The following is a 20,145-nucleotide window of genomic DNA, read 5'->3' as shown; positions in this document are numbered from 1 at the left end:
ATATTTATTATAACAACGTGAAAAAAATGCGTATTTTTGTTTATAGCGCAAAAAATAAAAACCGCAGGGGTGATCAAATACCACCAAAATAAAGCTCTATTAGTGGGGAAAAAAAGACGCCGCTTTTGTTTGGGAGCCACGTCGCACGACCGCGCAATTGTCAGTTAAAGCGACGCAGAGCCGAATCGCAAATGGTGGTCTGGTCTTTGGTGAGCAAAAATAGTCCGGGGCTGAAGTAGTTTAATGACCACTTTTTTAATCCATTAATGAAAACCTTATGAAACTATCAGATTTTTGTTAACTGGTGCTAATTTAATGGTACCATGCAAAGAGTCGCTAGAAACTGAACACAATGTTTCACTTTATGAAATACTAGTTCTGTCTTTTAGGAAATCCATCAAGGTGGTGGAGAAATATTTTGAACAATATGCTTTGGTGGGGCAAGACATTATGGAAAATAAGCAGAACTGGGATAAGGTGTTGGCACTTGTTCCAGAAGATATCCTTTTTTAGAATTATTTTATTTTTATTTTTTTTATTTTTTACCATTCCTTTATTGTACAATGTGTGTGTTGATGTGAAAAAAAAAATCTGTTTAAATCCTTAACCAATGAGTTTACCAGTCCGAGAGACTTTGCAGAAAGATTTTCAGAAAGCACGTACTTCAGTTGAGCGATGGGAGAAACTAAAGAAAAGTTTAAACTCACTGGTATGTAACAAATGCAGGAAAATGCACTTGTTTTTCAAATTTACCCTTTTTTATTTAGTCCTGCTGTCAGTCCCTGTTATAATAATGAGGCATGTAAAGTGTATTCTTTGTAGATTTTGTGTCTTGTATTCCTATTGGGGACTTTTCAATTTAATTTGGTGTTGTAAGCCTAGTGCACTACTATATTTTTTTTATTTTTTCCATTCAATCCAGCGGGCTGAACTTAAAAAACAAAAAAAACTGACCGCTCAGGTCAGAGATGCTGTACTAACAATCCGATGTTGGTACATCAATCTCCTCTGCTGTTCTGTTGTGTTCTGACAGAGGGACAGCCCCCCGCAAGAACACTCTAGTCAGTGCTCTCAGCCATTGGCTGAGAGTGCTGATCGTGAGTCGGACGGCTGACCTTTTTAGGTCACACCCCTTCGACAGAAGTCGGCCCAGCTACAGTACACACACGCCAAATGTTCTCATGATTTCTATTGTCCTGGCCAATGCCATCCAACATGCGATCCGTGTGTACGAGACTTTAGACAAAGAAAGCTGAATCTTCCCAAGTGGGGGACAGTCCTGCTTTAACAGCTGTCATTAGAACAGGAGGTGGAAGAAAATCCTTTTAAAGAGGGACACCTGAACAATGACCACTTAAACGTTTACATTTCACCAGGGACAGTTGTGGGAAGCAGGGCAGTAGTTAAAGGGATTGTAAACTCTTGATGTTTTTCACCCTAATGCATTCTATGTATTATGGTGAAAAACCTTTAGTGCAGCAGAGCCCCCGTTTTACTTAAGCCCGGTCTTTCCCACAACAGGAACGAGCACACCAGCTCCACCAGGTGTCTCGGGTCCTCAGTAGATAGATTGATAGCAGCAGTAACCATTGGCTCTCGCTGCTGTAAATCAAAACCAATGATGCAGGAGCCAGGGTGTGGAGCCGAGTCCTGTTTGTGTCAGTAGACACAGCAGCAAGACACGGAAGCACCCCGTACAAGTGCCCTGTGGGAGAGTGATTCTACAATGGGGCACTCGAGAAGAGGAGGAGCCAGGAGTGCCGCTGAGGAATCCCAGAAGAGGAGGATTGGGGCCACCCAGTGCAAAACCAACTGCACAGAGGAGGTAAGCAAGACATGTATGTTTAAAAAAATAACAAAGGTTATTCTTTAAGGCTTATATGCTGAAATGAATGGGATTTTTGCAGCCTGAAAGCACCCCTATACCAACTTACTTTGCAAAGTTCACAATGTATTGTAACTGCATAAACTGAAACCTTTGTCTGCTCTTCCATCTTGCAGGATTTTAAAAAAGGTCTATATGCCTCTAAGGAGGTTATGTTACAGTACTGCTATCCTCGATTGGATGTGAATGTCAGCAAAGGTGTTAATCACTTATTAAAGAGCCCTTTCAGCGTTCATCCTAAAACAGGTAATTAAACATGGTGAAAATGATGTGCTCAGCATAAATGAGTACACCCCTTTGAAAAGTAAGGTTTTAAGCAATTTCTCAATTAACACAAGATTTCCAAAATGTTGCCAAAACTGAGTTTTATAGCACATTTGTTTAGCTCATATGAAAGGCAGGTTAATGATATAACTTGGATTACAAAATCTTCAGTTTTACTCAAATTCGGTGATGCAAAAATGAATACACACCATAACAAAGACTACTACTGTAAGGACAGCACCAAGTCTTCTAGGCATGGAATGAACAAGTTGGCAACATATTGCATCAGCTCTTTTTCCATTCTTAAAGAACGACCTCTCTTAAAGCCTGGATGCTGGATGGAGGGTGATAACCCAACTGCTGTCTTCAGAATTCCTCATCTTGGCCACTGAATCAACCCTGTTCTTCAGAAATGCAACTGTGGTCTTGGATGTGTGTTTTGTATCATTTTCATGTTGGAGAAAAGTGCACGACAACCAAGCACACGGTGTGATGGTAGCATCTTCTCTTTCAATATAGAGCAGTACATCTGAGATTCATGATACCATCAATGAAATTCAGCTCCTCAGCACCAGCAGCACTCAAGCAGCCCCACAGAAGGACATTGCCGCCACCACCATGTTTGACTGTAGGCACCATACATTTTTCTTTGTACTCCTCACATTTGCAACTCTCTACAGTTTTGAAGCCATCCGTTCCAAAACTTTTATCTTGGTCTCATAACTCCAGAGTAATGTTCAGCAGTGATGAGTAAGATGTAGTCTGACTTGGTATTGCTGGATGCAAGTCCACATTGACCAGGAAATGATAACGTAATCTTCTCTCTGAGCTGACACAAAAAATAAGAGTACAGAGTCCCCGTAGTCTTTTTTTTTTTTTTTTTCAGCATGTACCCTGGCAAATTCTAGGCGGGCTTTCTTGTGCATGGGCTTTAGGAGAGGCTTCCTTCATGGATGACACCCATGCATGCCATTCCTCTGCAGTGTACATCGTATTGTGTTGTGGGAAAAAATCACCCCCGTTTGGCTTTAGCTAACTGCAATGAACTTGCATGGCGACTGACTTCAGCGTTTCTCATCAGAAGATGCTCCTGTCGAGGGAGATGCAGGCAGGAGTTTTTAGATGAGGCTTCGGCCTAGTCTGCGGCGTCTGGCCTCGCCTAAACTCCTGCCCGCAGCACCTCAGGACCAACACTGTGTCAGCGCCGATCCTGGTGAAAAAACGATTTGCTCAAATTTTGAATCGATTTGACCTCTCAATTCAAGATTCAGCTCCTTTTTTATTTTATCCCCCCCCCCCCCAGCCTTATAATTGCGTGGTTGTGCAACGCTGTACCCAAATAAAATTAACCTTTTTTTTTTGTTCTCCTACAAATAGCTTTCTTTTGGTGTTCTTGCCTGCAGTTTTTTTATTTTTTGTGCTTTAAAAAAACTGACAATTTTGAAGAGAAAAAAAAACACCATTTTCTGCTATAATATTCAATAAAAAAAATTAACCACCAAAATTTCTTCATCAGTTTTGTCCAATATGTATTCAGCTATAATATTTTTGGTAAACAAAAAAAATCCCAATAAGTACATATTGGTTTGCGCAAAGCAAAATAACATCTACAGAAATATGGGCTATTTTTATGGGCTTTTTATTTTTTATTTTTTTTGTTTGGATTGCGGCAGACAAATCGCACACCTGAAATTTTTGACCCTTTTTTTTTGGGGGGGACCAGTGATTAGTGATCAGTGCTAAAAATATGCACTGTTACTGTACTAATGACACTGGATGACACTGGTAAGGAAGCGGTTAAAGGGCAATTAAAGGGTTATGTGTGTGTTCCTAGGGGGTGCTTGCTAACTGTGTGGGGGTTGCTCTGACTGGGTGAAGACAAATCAGTGTTCCTGCCAAGCAGGAACACAAGATCTCCATCTTTTCCCTTTTCAGAATGACGATCTGCCTAGTTTACTTAGGCAGATCGCCATTCTGCCTCTCCCAGGAATGATTGTAGGGAGGCCAGCTGACATCCGGTCTGCCAGACCCACTGATTGGCATCCCCTGTGCCCACTCGGCGTGCAATCATGCCACCGACGGTGCATGTCCCCCCAGTGTCTATTGAACAAAATGACATGCAGGTACATTGTTTTGTGCAATAGAGCCAAGTGGTTAAAGGGTCTGTCAGCATAAAAGTGAATAGAGAGATAGGGATATGGCTTTGTGGACTGAGCCAGCACAAATGTCTTAAATACTCAAGCAGTGAGCTCATCTTCATTTTATAACATTGGAACATGCTCAAAAGATCTTGCTCACAGTCCCCAAGAGATCCTAAGTGTTATGTAGTAACTTACAAGCACTGATTTTAGGTGTGCTGCTGTAAAACTAATGTGAAATATTTGATTTGTCTATCCTGTTCAGCATTTATTATATTGTGCATCGTATTTGTCTTTCAGGAAGAATCTCTGTACCAATAGATTTCAAGAAGCTTGATCAGTTTGATCCATTTGCAGTTCCAACAATAAGGTAGGCAACAGTTGCGGCATTGAAATTGGCATCCCTAACTCTTTTCTCTTGTATGGTCTGCTCATTTTGGCTCCAACTCTTCAGGGTCTGTAAAGCTGTGTCGCCAAAAAAAGTCTAGATGACCCTTAACGCAAACCTTTATTTACGTTAACCTTTATCTCCATCTAAAACTGTAAACCATTTTACAAAAGATTTCTATCATAGGATTAGTATTGGCAATAAAACCCAGAAATGTCATGCAGTGAAATTCTGGCACCAAAAAATGTGCCAAAATGAAATGATTGCCACTTTATGACTAAATGCAGTTGGTTGCTGGGGTGGGAGAACAAAACCAAACGCTACTTAACTTGTTTTTTGGCTGTTAAGAATAACAATCTTCTGGTATACAAAGTTGCTGTACAAGTACTGTATTGGCGCATGACACTCACTTTTTCGCCATGAAAATCAAGTGCAAATAGCGTGTGGATGTTATACGCCAATACTTCAATTTTAGCTGACTCGAAGGGGACAGGGAGGGGGGGCGGGACGAGCGCCATCAGATTACATACAGTGAGAATTTCCTGTTTACTTGGCAGCCTCTGTAATAGGAAGTCCTGTCTCCTGGGCTGCCATTGCACTACTGTTCTGTCTATCATAGGAAATTCTGGTGCATGAATGAAAATATTTGTAAAGCGCACAACGCGAACTGAATCGCCTCAAGGCGCTGTGAAGAGCTTAGTTGTCATCAACTAGAAGAGGAAGGTCTGGAGTTTTTTTCCTAAAGGCCTGGTGGTTTTCTTCCAGGCGGATGTTGGTTGGTAGAGCATTCCGGAGCCGAGGTCCTTGGACAGCGAATCTCCGATCCCCCTTCGATTTTGTACCGTGCTTTGGGAACAAGGAGGAGATTTTTGTTAGATGATCGTAGACAGTGGTTTGGTATGTAATGATTTATTTTCTCAATTGGGTATTGAGGAGCGTCTTTATGCATGCATTTGTGGGTGAGGCAGAGGGTCTTGAATGTGATCCGATTCTTTACGGTTAGCCAATGTATGTTCCTCAGGGAAGGGGAGATTGATTCCCAGGGTTTTTTTCCTGTTATCAGCCTTTCCACTGTGTTTTGGATAAGTTGTAATCGTGCAAGTTGATATTGGGGTAATCCTATATAAAGTGAGTTTGCGTAGTCCAGTCGTAAATTAATGACTGGTCCAACTACCACTGCTTTGTTATTCCGTGGAATGAACGGGATTAGTCTGCGTAGCAGATGGTGAGCACCACTAACTCCTGCTCCTATTTGTGCATCCATTGACATTTGCGAGTCCAAAATGACCCCAAGACTCTTAGCCTTGGTCTTTGGGGAGATGGTTTGCCCAAAGATGGCGGGTGGTGTCCAGGAGGACTTGGTTACGGAGTTATGGTTTGAGTGTAGGATAAGAAGCTCTGTTTTTGATTCTTTGTTTGAGTTGGTGGTCATCCAGTCTTCTATTAAATTAAGGCAATTTTCTAGTTGGTGATGGTCTTTGTCCGGTGATACAGAAGTAAAGTTGCGTGTCATCAGCGTATGAGTGGAAGCAGAGGTCTGAAACTCTGATGATTTTGAGGAGTGGGCGGATGTATATGTTGAAGAGGACTGGCGACAAAGGCGATCCTTGAGGGACTCCGTAAGCGACTGCCCGGGATTCAGAGGAGAATTCTCCTAGTTTTACTGTCTGCGAACAATTTCCTAGGAAGGACGCGAACCATTGAAGATCTGAGCCTTTGACTCCTGCAACTTCTGTGAGGCGGCTGAGTAGAGTAACGTGGTCTACTGTATCAAACGCTGCGCTGAGGTCTAACAGTACCAGGAGACATGATTTTCCGTCATCGAGGGTGTCGTCCCAAATCTTGAGGAGAACTGTTTCTGTTCCATGGCCCGGGCACAAGCCTGATTGCAGCAGGTCCAGGAGTTTGTGTATCCAGGTGGCGTTGTAACTGTTGTACTACTGCTGCTTTCTCCATGATCTTGGAAATGGTGTTGAGGCTTGTTATTGGCCTACGGTTGTTTGGGTCCTAAGGGTCGAGGTTAGGTTTCTTTAGCAGGGGTTTGACGGTGCCTTGTTTGAGGGCTCTGGGAATGATCCCTTCTTGGAATGACTGGTTAATGAGGTGCGTTTATAGTGGGAGCCACGATGTCGGCACATTCTTTCAGTAGTTCTGTGGGGATGATGTCAATTGGTGATGTACTGTCACGGAGTTTATTGATGTTTTTAGTGGTGTCCGCGGTAATTGGGGTCAGCGAAAACTTCGGCGGTAGTGGGATGTTGGTGTAGATATTTTTTGCTTTTGATGGCTGAAATTGGTGGTTTTCTTCTGATAGTTTTCCTCATGGTTTCGATTTTGTCGATAAAGTCAGTTTGTTGCAGTAATCTTGGGTTTCGTTTGGTGGGGGCTGTAGGCATACCGGGTTCAATGATTGAGTGACTATTTTAAAGAGTTCGTGAGGGCGGTTTAAGGCTGTTGAAATCATATGAGAAATTATCCTTTTTAGCTTTGAAGATTGCTTTGCGATTAATTCCTTAGTCCTTTGTAGTTTGAGTGGTTTTCCTCGTGGGATTTCTTCTCCATGTTCTTTCAGCTCTTCTGTGTTCTTGCTTTTGTAGAGGGGGGCGCCATTAAACCATCTCGAGTTTTTTTTTTTTTTTTTTTTTTTTTTTTTTTTTTTTTTTTTTTCCTGATGAGTCCTGCGTTTAGGGGCTACTGAGTCTGCCGATTTTGAAGTAATGCCTTGTTCAGGGATTTGAGTGTTTGCTCCGATGAATGGCTTAAATTCATTGTAGATATCTTCTTAGAGTGGTTTTGAAGGTTTCAGAGTACAGTTTCTTCTGTGATCTGGTCCAATGCATTGTTGCAGGTTTCTGTTTTTCGTGGGTGACGTTGGAGGAGATTTTGAATTTGATGGCGTGGTGGTCTGCCCATGGCAATGTCATGTTGTCGAGTATGTTGATGTCAATATTTTGTTTGAAAATGAGGTCCAGGGTGTGTCCTGACCCATGTGTGGGAGTCTTTATCAGTTGTTGGAGACCCAGCTCTTCCAGTTGCTTGATACAGGCAGTTGCGATAGGATCTTGGGGATCGTTTGCCCAGAGGTTGAAATCTCCTAGTGGCAGGAAGTTTTTGGATTTTAGGGTGTCTATTGCAATGAATTCCATGAGGGGTGAAAGGAGATTGGACGTTGGTCCTGGGGGTCTGTAGCATAGTAGAATGTGAGTGGTGTCATGGGGTGTTGATTGAAGATGGTAGCGTCAGTGTCTCCATAAACGGCACCGGGTTCTGTGCAGTTGGTTTGGTGAGCACCAGGTGAGATTTGACGATCACTGCTAGCCCTCCTCCTCCTTTTTTTTTTTTTTTTTTTTTTTTTTTTTTTTCTCTTCCCCTTTCTGATGTTCGGTTAGGATCCTGTAGTTCTTCGGCACCAATTCGGTGAGGATGGTGTTGCAGTCAGGGGATAGCCAGCTTTCAATGATGAAGTCGTGTACTTCCAGTCTGTGTTTGACTGCAGATCTGGTGTTAATCAAGGTGCATGCTAATTGTTGTTGAGTAGATCTCTTCCTGTATTTGGTTGCATGTCGTCCGGTTTTTAGTAGTTCTTTTTGAAGGATTTTTTGTGTGGAGGATGGTAATGTTGTAGTGGTATTCCTTAGTCTGTGGAGAACTTCTGCTGAATATTTGAAGTAGCACGTGGTCCAAGGATGCGGTTGATAGTACTAGGGGCCTAAGATGATCCAGATCAGGGTTTTGCCTGGTGTCAAGCTAGTTATCAGACTTGCCGCCGTGCTATGGCTATTAGTAAGCACGCAAGTTGATCTTGGGTTGCCTATGCGGAGGAGTTTTTATATTTGGGTCGTGAGTTACTGGCTGTTCCAGCTACTTTTGCTTGAGGCGAAAGGTCCCCGCCCAGAAGAGAACCTGCTGGAGAAGCTGTTGTCCTAAAAAGGGTGTAAAATAATCACGGGGGGGGGGGGGGGGGGAGGGAATGGGTCTGCTAAACCCACTACCCTCCCGTTGATCCAGAGGAAGGCAAAAAAAAAGCTCTGTCGGCCAATCGCTACAGTGGGGAAAGAATTCCTTCCTGCATTAAGGTGAAAAAACACCTGGCAGTCACCAGCCTGGCTCTTGATTGGATAGATTTATAGCAGCGCAGCCATGGGCTCCCGATACTGCTAGTCAAATCCAATGATGCGGTGGGTGGGGGAGAGTCCGACATTCATGTCTTTGGACGCAAATGCTGGACTCGGGAGCACGCCTGCAAGGTAACCCCCTCGGAAAAGCGCTTCTCCTAGGGGGTTATCTGATGCAGGGAGGAGATGTGAGAGCTGCCAGGGGACCCCAGAAGAGGAAGTTCGGGACCACTCTGTGGAAAACTAGCTGTACAGTGAAGGTAAGTATGACATGGGTTTTTTTAGTTTTTTATTTATTTTTTTTTATTATATAATCGCTTATTTTTTGTATTTAAAAAAAAAAAAATTATTTTTTTTCTTCCTCCTGATTTTAGCTTCATATGCAGCGAGTTGGACAATGTGAATGTAAAAGAGGATCATGAAAAACCTGGTGATGAAGACCCAGAAGTTAAACGTAAAACAAGAGGTGACCTAAAGCAATTATCATGTAAAAGAAACAGAAGGATTACAAGGAATTTTAACTGCCTTAATTTAAAAATTCCTTCCTTGAACCATTGTTTGAATACTTCCTAAACATGTGTAATTCATTCTCCCAAATTCAGTTGCATTATACAAATATATACAAGCAACTGGCAATCCATAGAAATGATCTAGAAGGTATATGCTAAAATATATTTAACTTGCCGTCCTGAATTTTTCTCAATAGGCAGTAGGACCCATGACTGCAATAAATACTTGACCGAAGTGTTTGCTCTTCCCAAATCTGTTTAAAATTCAGAAAAATACGTTTTGGCTGGACCTGGGCTTTAAAGGAAAATGAAATTTGCTTCTCATGTGACCCATATTTTTCCTTAGATGGAACTTGCACTTTTGTCTTGACTTCAGCTTTCAATGTAAAAAGTTCTGTTTGTTTTCATTAGATTATAAAAGAACAAGCCTTGCTCCATATGTGAAGGTGTTTGAACAGTTTCTTGATAAACTCGATCAGTCACGAAAAGGTGAACTACTACTTAAAAGCGGTAAGTGAAAACGGCTCATACAGGACTTGCCAAGTCAGGGAAAATATAAATGTTCAGGTTTATGGAGTCTAAAACTAGATACATAATGTTGTTCTATATCGCTGTCTCCAGTATTTGACATCCAAATATCGTGGCAAAAATGTATATGAACCCTTTGGCACTCACTGGACCTCTGCAGTAATTTTTTGCCACAAAATGTGATCTGATCATCATCATCTAAGCCAAAACAATGGAAAAATGCAATGCGCTTAAGCTGATGAAACAAACCATTCTAGTTTTTGGTGTTTTTTATTGCACACCCATTAAGCATTCACCATACTGGAGGAAAACGTAAATGGTTAATAGCTAGCGATTTCTCAGCTCCAAACTAGAATGTCTAGTTTGGAGAGCTATGAGACCTGAGTAGAGGGAAGGGACACACCCCTCTTCCAACAGCACAACAAAACCAAAGCTGTCATTCACAGGCTGTGTGATGAAGCCACCCTCCCCTGTCTTTTTTTTTTCTTTTTTTTCCCCCTCCTTGGTGTCAGGAAAACTTGTCAGAAGTGATTCATACTGATAACATTGAAACCAACCAGTAGAAAGAAATGACACTTGGTGCTCCTAATTGAGACACGTACACACTAGAAAGAGATATGCTTTGCTCATGTCTGAGGTTTACAACCACTTTAAAATATTGATATATTACAGTTGTGGTACTCCCCTGCATACAGAATGCAGCAACGCATTATCCACTTGTCTATGGTATGGATGTTTATAAACAACATGGTAGACAAGTGATTAAATCGAGCTTATAGCTGCTTCTGCAGCTGTGAGCTTGATACCGACTTTAAGAGCCAATGAAGGGCTTTTCTGATGAAGTGATCAGGGTAGCTAGACCTGATCACTTGTGCGGGGATTCCCAAAGGAGTGCATCTAATGGACTCCAATGTCTCCATAAAGAGGAACTGTGGCCTGCCCATGTCATCTCTTAGGGGGCCTCCTATGTGATTGCAGATAAACTTAAAAAGCAAAATTTTAAGTTTAAAATTGGAAAAAAAAATTTAACTACCGTATTTATTGGCCTATAACACGTGCCGGTGTATAACACGCACCCCAAGTTTAGGAGGGAAATTTGAGGAAAAAAACTTACATTTAAATGCCCATCAATGCTGCCTTGTCAGTGTCATTTGCAGCCTGTCCATCATTGCAGCCTTGTGCATTGTTGTCCCCTCAGTGATAATGTCAGCTTTTATTTTTAAAATGTCCTTTATATCTCGGCGGTGCCCGGTAGTTCTCGGCGGCTTTTGGCTGCCTTCGGCCGCACTCGGCGGCTTTTGCCCACTCTCGGCCCTTCTCGGTGGTTTTCCGAAAGCCACCGAGAAGGGCCGAAGGAGGCTGAAAGCCGCCCAGAGCCCAAAAATCGCTCAAATCGTGGAGGATCAGCGTATAACAAGCACCCACGTTTTTCCCCTGATTTTAAGGGGAAAAGTGTGTTATACGCCGATTAAATACGGTACTTGTCTACTGGCCACTTTCGCCCCCTTCCTGCCCAGGACAATTTTCAGCTTTCAGCATTGTCGCACTTTGAGTGACAATTGTGCAGTCATGCAACGCTGTGCCCAAACTAAATTTGTATTTTTTTTTTTTTATCAGAGCTTTCTTGTGATGGTATTTAATCACTGCTGGGTTTTGTATTTTTTGCTAAAGAGCAAATTTTTCTGGGCAGGAAAAATTTTTTATTTTTTTTTTGGTTTATAAAATTATGTAAAGAAGTAATTTTTCTCCTTTGCTGATGTGTGCAGATAGGGTGGCATTGATGGGGCAGTGATTTCAGCTGATTACATGGGTAAAGAGTCTTGTCGGCTCTTTACTGAGATCAGTGATGCGCCGTGTCCCAGGAACAGAGCACACCAGAGCGTGTCCACGTGGCAAGAGTGGGATGACGACCCATAAAGAGTCACTGCCCGTCATGTGTCAATATGATGTGTGGGAGGTGGTTAACCACTCAAGAACAGAGCCTCGTTTTTAGATTTGGTGCTTAAGTTATTTTTTTTGCTAGAAAATTACTTGGAACCCCCAAACATGATGGACACAGCTCGTTTATAATTCTTGACATTAGGGTCATCACGCCACTTCAGGAGAGGACTAGGCAGAACATGTAAAAACAGCAAGACTGCACAGCACCGCCTTCTGGCTATAACCCCTCACCCTGCTTCCTGCAGCTCAGTTTTTTTTTTTTTCTGCCTAGTGTAGAAGAACCTGGCTCCCTGAAGGGGACCATTGGTCCTGGGATTTTTTTATTAATTTTTTTTTTCTTTCTACAATTTTTGATCCTGTGATCTACTATAAACAGCCGGGCTGGGTGACAGGCTGGATAATATAGATCCTTGTAGTCTCCCCAGCCTGGCCATCGAGCGTGAGCAGACCATAGCTATGCGCTGGGTCGGCCATGACATGCCCCTTCTGCTTCAGGGGCGGCCGGTGAGCTATATACTCCGGGGCACACATATGACTGGGCTACTGCTGTTCGTGTCAGTGTGCCGTGGCCAGCAGCCACCCTGTACTGCTTGAGTGGTAGGTCTGTGGTGGAATGTGTCCAGCAATCTCGACAGAAAGGGTAAGTATGGCTCTCACTGCCTTGGCAGGATGGAGCAGCTGGGCATTCCCTGGGAGGTCGACTAGGGGGTCTCTCACGCTCACTTTCCGCTCTCCCTATCCCTCATTCCCTCCTCCCCCTGCTGGGGCCCCTGTGTGACTGGACGTGTGGTGTATGTACCTAGGCCAGGAGAGGGCTCCGAGCTGTGAGGTGCCTGAGTAAATTTACCTCAGGAGGGGCCACCGCTCTTTTCCTGTAGTCTATTATGCAGTGTATGGCACTTTCTAGAAGGTTCGGCAGCCATTTTCTTGTAGCCTCAGCGCGCTTTTAACTCTAGTGTTTTGTCTGTGTACCTCAGAACAGTGTGGTTTTTACTCTGAGCACTTTGTGACTGAAACAGGGCAAAGCGGTCAGTGACAGCACAGCGCAGCACCTGGTCAGGGTGGTGAGTCCTGCGGAGGGACCCCTCAGTCCGTGAGGTATTTGTTTTTTTTTTTTGTTTTTGTTTTTTCTTGCCTCAAGTCCCCAAGTTGTGGCAGGCGAGTGAGGGTCAACATGGCTGACACTTCTTCCCCAAACATCCCTGCTATTGCAACCTCCTCACCTGCAAAAAATGCGGTGCCTATGGACGCTTTGACGGCTGTCCTGGAGACCTTTGTTGACAGGGTGGAAGCAGCGTGCGGATGCAAGGGGGGGGGGGGGTAAATTATGCCCCCCTGTCTTCTGAGGAGAGCTCTGATTCAGCCTTGGGTCAGGATGCGGACCAGGACAGTGAGAATTACTGTGTCCGGGTTAATGCAGGAAAAAGCACTAGTAGGAGCACTCATCACTGGTGCGGGATACCTGAAAATACAGGATGCAGCAGGAACCTCTCCTGAGGTCCCTTTTTGGGTCCCACAAACCGACCCGCATGCCAAGGTGTTTCCGTATTTGACTTATTTTGATAAGTTAATCTCCAAGGAATGGAGAAGTCCGCAGTGGGCCTTTTCAGTTCCAAGAAGAATGGCGGTGCGTTACCCCTTTGAGGAGAGCCTTGTGAAAAAATGGACATCTCCGGTCGTTGACCCTACCCCCGGTATCCAGGTTAAATAAAGTAACTACGATTCCGGTAGAAAGGACTCCTTCCTTCAAGGATCCGGCCAACGGGAGGATTCTGCCAGCGTTTCAATCTGTGCTGGCCACGGCGTTGGTGTCTCAGTCGCTTACTGAATGGGCAAAGCTGTTGCACCGTCAATTGTAGAAGCAACAGTCTCCACTGGTCTGCGTAGAGCTGGCAGACCAGTTGGTGCATGCCCTTTAAGTATGCCTGTGATGCGGCCCTGGATACGGTCCCCTGCTCTCTAGAGCATCAGTATCAGCAGTGGTGTTGCGGCGCCTGATTTGGCTGAAATTCTGGTCTGCGGACCAAGCATCTAAAAAGCCCTTCCAAGGTGAGAGGCTTTTTGGAGCTTCGCTGGATGACATTATTAAGTGTTACTGGTGGGAAGAGCACGTTGCTCCCTCAGTCCAGAAAGGGTAAGGAGCCACGCCGTAGGCAAGGGCCCTATTTTTCCGCTCAGGAACGGCCTTTTACCCGCCCGGGTCGGCAGGTAAGCGTTCGCAGTCTGACAAGGTGCCTGCTGAAGGACAAAAGCGTCCCTGGTTTCGCAAGCCAAACAAGTCTGCAAACAAAAAATTTTACTGCATGAAGGTTTGCCCCCGCCCAACTCTCGGATGGGGGGTTGCCTTCGAGAGTTTGCAGCCTGGTGGACCTCTCTACTGTCCAGTGAATTTGAAAACTGGTTTCATCGGGATACAAGATGGATAGTTGGTTAATTACTTGTCCACCAAACAGATTTATTTTTTATTTTTTCCTCCAAAGTAGCTCTACTTCCAGCTTGTGCGTGGGGTGATGGTACCTGTACCGACACTGGAAAGGTTTCAGGGTTTTTACTCCAATCTGTGTTCCCCAAAAAGAAAGGGGTACATCCAATCCTGGACTTGAAGGCCCTCAACAGCTTTGTGAAAGTGCAAAGGTTCAGGATAGAATCAGTTCGCTCTGTGGTTGCTGCACTCAATCAGGGGGACTTCCTGGCATCCCTGGATATCCAGGATGCGTATTTACATGTGCCCATATGCCTCGGGCATCAGAGGTTTCTGCAATTTGCAGTTGGGGAGGAGCACCATCAGTTTGTGGCTCTCTCTCTTTTGGCGTGGTGTCAGTACCCTGAGTCTTTACCAAAGTGTTGGCTCCAATTCTGGCGCTGTTAAGGCAATGTGGGATCGCAATTGTGGGTTACCTAGACGACCTCCTGAGAGTAGCTTCCGCCTCAAAATTAAGGGAGGATGTAGCAATCACCAAGCAGACTCTCCTCCAGTTTTGGTTGAGTGCTGAACCTAAAGAAGTCTGTGTTAGTGCCGACTCAACCCCTGGAGTACCTGGGCTTGGTGTTGGACTCCTCCAGAAGCGAGACTTTTTCTCCCTTCAGGCAAGTTGCAGACTCTTCAAGCTGTGGTGAATTTGTTGATGAACCGCAGGTGGTCATCGCTACGCTTCTGTATGAGTGTTCTGGGCCTCATGGTAGCCACTTTCGAGGCAGTACCATACACTCAATTCTTGCACTCTTGCAGAAGGAGATTTTGTCAAAATGGAACAAATCTCCATTATCCCTGGATTGGGTCCGGGAGATCGTTCCTTCCCCTCAATTGGACGGTGATGACAACGGACACCAGCCTGACCGGTTGGGAGGGAGTGCTGGGAGTACAGTCGGCCCAGGGCCTTTGGATGTGGGAAGACTCCCAACTGCCGATCAATGTGCTCAAGCTTTGGGTGATCAGACTTTGCCTCTTCAAATGGTCAATGAGGCTACAAGTGCGTCCGATCAGGATCCAGTCAGACAACACCACGGCGGTGTAAGTCAACCATCAAGGAGGAACAAGGAGCTCAGCTGCAGCACGGGAGGTCACCCACATCCACCAGTGGGCAGAGCGACATGTGCTGACCCTGTCGGCCCTATATATCCTGGGCGTAGAAAACTGACAGGCGGACTACCCAAGTCAGGTGCTGGACCCAGGGGAATGGTCGTTGCATCCGGAGGTGTTCAGGCTCCTTTGCCTACGGTGGGGCACACCAGCTCAATTGGAAGGTGCAGAGTTGTGTCCAGGATAAGAGACCCCTGGGCGGCCGTGTCAGATGCGTTGGTGGCTCCATGGGGGCATTATCGGCTAATTTATGCCCCCCCAACTCAAGCTTCTACCACATCTGCTGCGCAGAGGGGATTCCAGTAATTGATTGCCCTCTGCGTCCTGGGTATGCCAACCTAGTACGACTGGTGGCAGATGTTCCTTGGCGGCTACCGCTGCGAGAGGACCTTCTAGCGCAAGGTCCGATACTTCATCCTGCTTTACCATCGCTGGTTTTTACAGCATGGCTGTTGAAAACCAGGTGCTAAAGGACCGAGGTCTGTCAGACTTGATAATTTCCACTATGCTGAGGGCACGGAAGTCTTTCTTGAAGATTTACCATCCTACATGGAAGGCTTGCATCCCTATGTGTGAGGAAATGGGGTGGCGTCCGCGCACTTATTCAGTTTCCAGGATCCTGCATGTTTTTGCAGCGAGGAGTGGATCGGAAACTTGCCTTAAGCACCATCAAGGGACAGATCTCAGCCTTGGCTGACTTTTTCCAATGCCCCTTGGCAACTCACTCATTGGTGAGTACCTTTTGTGCAAGGGCTTCGACATGTAGTGTTGTGCAGTCTTGCTGTTTTTACATGTTCTGCCTAGTCCTATCCTGAAGTGGCGTGATAACCCTAAGGTCAAGAATTAAAGGAGCTGTGTCCGTCGAACTTCAGAGAAAAGGATTTTACCATGAGCACCACAAAAATCCCATTTATTTTTATTTTTTTCAGACACCCTGGAGAATAAAATGGCTGTTGTTGTAATACTTTCACACTGCAGCGGTCTGTCGCACAAGCGCAATTTTTTTATTTATTTACTTTTTATGGGCAAAAAATACACTTTCTGAATTAAAGACAGTAAAGTTAGACTTTTTTTTTTTTTTTCTTCAAAATTGTGCCCGCTCATGGAATGGCGGCAAACTTTTCACCCTTAAATATCCATGGGCAACATTTAATTTTTTTTTTCTTATTTTACTTTTTATTTTTACTCTTGTCTTTTGTAAAAAAAAAAAAAAAAAAAAAAATGGGTCACTTTTATTCCTATTACATGGAATGTAAACATTCCTTGTAATAGAAATAAAGCATGACAGGACCTCTTAAATGTAAGATCTGGGGTCAAAAAGACCTCAAATCTCGTATTTACACTAAAATACAATAAATAAATTTTTTAAGAGCATTGGGCGGAAGTGACATTTTATGTCGCTTCTGGACTCCAATGCTATGGAGCCGAGTGGGGGCCATGGTGCCCTCACTTGGCATCCAGGCTGTGAGGGGATCAAATGCGATTATCTCCACAGCTTTCCGGAGCCGTTGGTAGCAACAGAGACACTCGCATTTGAGCCCCTACCAGAGGAGGGGTGGGGCCCTCTCCCGCCCCCGATTAAAAGTAATCTTGCGGTGAATCCGCCGCTAAGACCACTTTTATCTGAAAGCTGACTGCCCGCTGAAGAAGATATTGGGGGTTATGGCAGCTATCTGCTGCCATATCCCCAGTATGCCTCTTCAAATAGTCACTGTATAATGGCGGGCGGTCAGCAAGTGGTTAAAGGACCCTCATCCTCCCTACGCACACCCTTTAACAAAAAATGCAGCGTAGTGCAAGCACATGTGCCTACAATTGCACCACACGTGAGGTATTGTTGCAAACATTAGAATGAGAGCAATAATTCTAGTGCTCGAAACGGATGACCTGTAAAGGCCTTTAACCACTTCAATACCAGCCACTTTTGGCCTTTCCTACACTGGACAATTTTCAGCTTTCAGTGCTGTCACACTTTGACAATTGCAGGGTCATGCAACGCTGTACCCAAACTAAATTTTATCATTTTCTTCAAACACACAGAGCTTTCTTTTGGTGGTATTTGATTACCTCCTGGGGTTTTGTTTTCTATGCTAAACAAACTAAAAAAGACCAACATTTGTGAAGTTTTTTTTCTTAGTTTTGTCATAAAATTTTGTTTTCCCCCTTCACTGACAGGCACTGATATGTAGAATTGATGGGCAGCACTGATGAGGTACTGAGAAATTACTGACGGGTGTTACTGGTGGGCTCTGGCACTGTGGTGGGCACTGGCACACGTTATTGTTGGGACACTGCTTGCTGGGCACTGATTTACAGGCGATTTGCACAACTGAGGGGGCTGTGCTGATAATCAGCAAAGATCGACCCCCCCCCCCCCCCCCCAACAGGGACAGCTGAGAAATAGCATTTACTGGCACTTCCTGGTTCACGCAATGACCAGCTGTGATTGGCCACAGCTTATCTCGATCGGATCGCCTTCATGACGCCAAGTCAGGATAACAGAACCACTTCCCAGCCGTCATTCTGCATATGGCGGGTGGGAAGTGGTTAACGCATTGCCTATGGGGAACTTTGGATACCATTGTTTTTGCGTTTTGTTAGACCCCTTTCACACTGGGGCGTTTTTCAGGCGCTTTAGCGTTAAAAAAAAAGTGCCTGTAAATCGCCTGAAAGAAGCTGCAGCTGCAATCCCAATGTAAAAGCCTGAGTGCTTTCACACTGAGGCGCTGCGCTGGCAGGGTGTCAAAGTCCTGCAAGCAGCTTCTTTGTAGCGCTTTTGGAGCGGTGAATACACTGCTCCTAAAGCGCCCCTTCCCATTAAAATCAATGGGAAGCGCCTGAAAAAATGCTTTTGGCAGCAGCGTTTTGTGGGCGCTTTTAACACTTTGGCCACTAGCAGGGGTTAAAAGCTCCCCAATAGCACTTGAAAAACGCTGGTAAAGCGCTGCTAGTTTAAGCGATGCTTTACGAGCGTTTTTCGGGTGCTGACATTGTGAAAGGGCTCTTAAAGCACTTGGGCTTTCACATTGGGATTGCAGATGAGGCTTCTTTCAAGTGCTTCAGCCGCTTTTTTTTTTTTAACACTAAAGGGCTTGAAAAACGCCCCAGTGTGAAAGGGGTCTTAAGGTGCAAAAAAAGCTTGCCAGTAAACATTCCTATTGCTTGGCATGGAATATAGTGGGGTTGATTACTAAAATTGCAGAGTGCAAAATCTGGTTCAGCTGTGCATGGTGGCCAATCGGGTTCTAACCTCAGCTTGTTCAATTAAGCTGGAAAAAAATGGAAGCTGATTTACATGGTGGTTTCTCTGCACAGCTGCACCAGATTTTGCACTTCAGTTTTAATCGACTCCATTGCGGCTTAGACCCTCAACTTTCACTGTGTACTTATTCATTAATTTCCTATTGTTTTGTTTGTACAGTATGACTTCTCAACTCGTACTTGAGGAAAATTTTGTATATGGAAATTATGTTTAGGAATATACCATACTAAAATGTAACTTTTATTTTATTTTTTAGATCTGAAGCGGGAGTTTTAATATTTTCTGGCATGATCATCGGCTTTCACTTTCTGATTTTACAGCAGCATATTAATCTTTATGCGTTTTGGCCTTCTTTAATTAGTGCCAAGTTCAATAACCCGTATCAATTAGATTAGTTAATGCTGAAAACTCATTGCTATGAGTTGCTGCATTTTAGAAGTTTACTTGACTCTTCTCCAAGGATCTTTGCAAAGCTACATCTGTACATTTGTAAGTACACTGATTCATGTTGGCATAGCCACATGCAGAAGCTGATAGTTTTATTTGATGCTGTTTTGCCCCAGAGATATGACTGCCAGAGCTGCCCAGATGCATTCCCCATTCTAAAAGCATACATGCCTGGGCAATTCAATGTTGTAGGTGTAAGCGCCTGAAAAACATCTTCACATGACTGGATTGTGCTGGCACATTTTTTGTGTCAACAGCAAAGCATTGGAGTCTTCTGTCTGAAATTTTAAATATGAAACAATTTTTATATCTGATGCATTGCTCAGATATGAAGAAGCTGCCGAAGAACTGTCCAGTGTTACTAAAGAGGAACACAATATACGTTGAATTTACTTTTGTACCGTGTAAAATAAAAATTCTGTCAAGTTGTATGTTTTTAAAATTGTCATAGTTTGGTACATGTGTGCTAATTACATGTATAAACACATTCATGGAATGACTTTCACGCTAATATAAAATTCACAGCTTTCACATTAGTTTTAACTGCAATACATATGGAATAGTCTGGAGAAGTGGTGACAGAAACCAGCTTAAAATAGTCTTTCAAGGCAAGCTAGAGAGACAACTGTGTGAAAGTATCTTATGGAATGGCCAGTCAGTGCAATATCAAAGAAATGTGCTGGGTTACAAATTGCTAAATCTCAGGAGGTGTATGATACCTCCTGGATCACTGCCTGCTCTTTACAATTTGTACCTTCACTATGAAAATTGCATAGACAAGACCAGTTTACACAGAAACAGAAGCGCCAACATCCTTTAACCACTTGCCGACCAGCGCACGACGATGTACGTCGACAGAATGGCACGGGCAGGCAAATGGGCGTACATGTACGTCCCTTTAAATTTGCCGCCCTGCCATCGGGAGCCCGCTGCCGGCGGCGCGCTCCCGCGCTGGTCGGGACCCCCGTGAGTCCGGTCGCGGGACCCGCGGACTCGATCGCCGCGGGCATCCCCGCGATCGTCTCACGGAGCGGCCGAATGGAGAAGTGCCGTTGTAAACAACATTTCTCCATTCTGCCTAGCAACTA

At 44.4% G+C, this 20,145-nt stretch overlaps 1 protein-coding gene and 1 non-coding gene across 2 annotated transcripts in view; both read left to right on the top strand.

Annotated features, from left to right (window-relative positions):
• Nucleotides 1-19,486, top strand: part of PRIM1 (DNA primase subunit 1) — a 71,116-nt gene extending 51,630 nt beyond the window's left edge. The window contains exons 7-13 of the mRNA XM_077483531.1: nucleotides 390-499; nucleotides 621-709; nucleotides 2,002-2,131; nucleotides 4,588-4,657; nucleotides 9,165-9,256; nucleotides 9,711-9,809; nucleotides 18,867-19,486. Of these exons, the coding sequence (XP_077339657.1) occupies nucleotides 390-499; nucleotides 621-709; nucleotides 2,002-2,131; nucleotides 4,588-4,657; nucleotides 9,165-9,256; nucleotides 9,711-9,809; nucleotides 18,867-18,886 (610 nt within the window). The 3' untranslated portion in view covers nucleotides 18,887-19,486. The remainder of the gene's footprint in view (nucleotides 1-389; nucleotides 500-620; nucleotides 710-2,001; nucleotides 2,132-4,587; nucleotides 4,658-9,164; nucleotides 9,257-9,710; nucleotides 9,810-18,866) is intronic.
• LOC143986266 (Z30 small nucleolar RNA) lies at nucleotides 2,889-2,981 on the top strand. Its single transcript, XR_013276475.1, has one exon. It is a non-coding gene; the product is annotated as a Z30 small nucleolar RNA (small nucleolar RNA).
• Nucleotides 19,487-20,145: the final 659 nt, after the last annotated feature.

The sequence above is a fragment of the Lithobates pipiens genome, unplaced genomic scaffold (assembly GCF_037356315.1).
Source record: "Lithobates pipiens isolate NorthernLeopardFrog02 unplaced genomic scaffold, aLitPip1_a1.2 Scaffold_16, whole genome shotgun sequence".
Taxonomy (NCBI): domain Eukaryota; kingdom Metazoa; phylum Chordata; class Amphibia; order Anura; family Ranidae; genus Lithobates; species Lithobates pipiens.
Note: the sequence above shows the minus strand (reverse complement) of the source record. Positions and strands in the feature narration are given on the sequence as shown.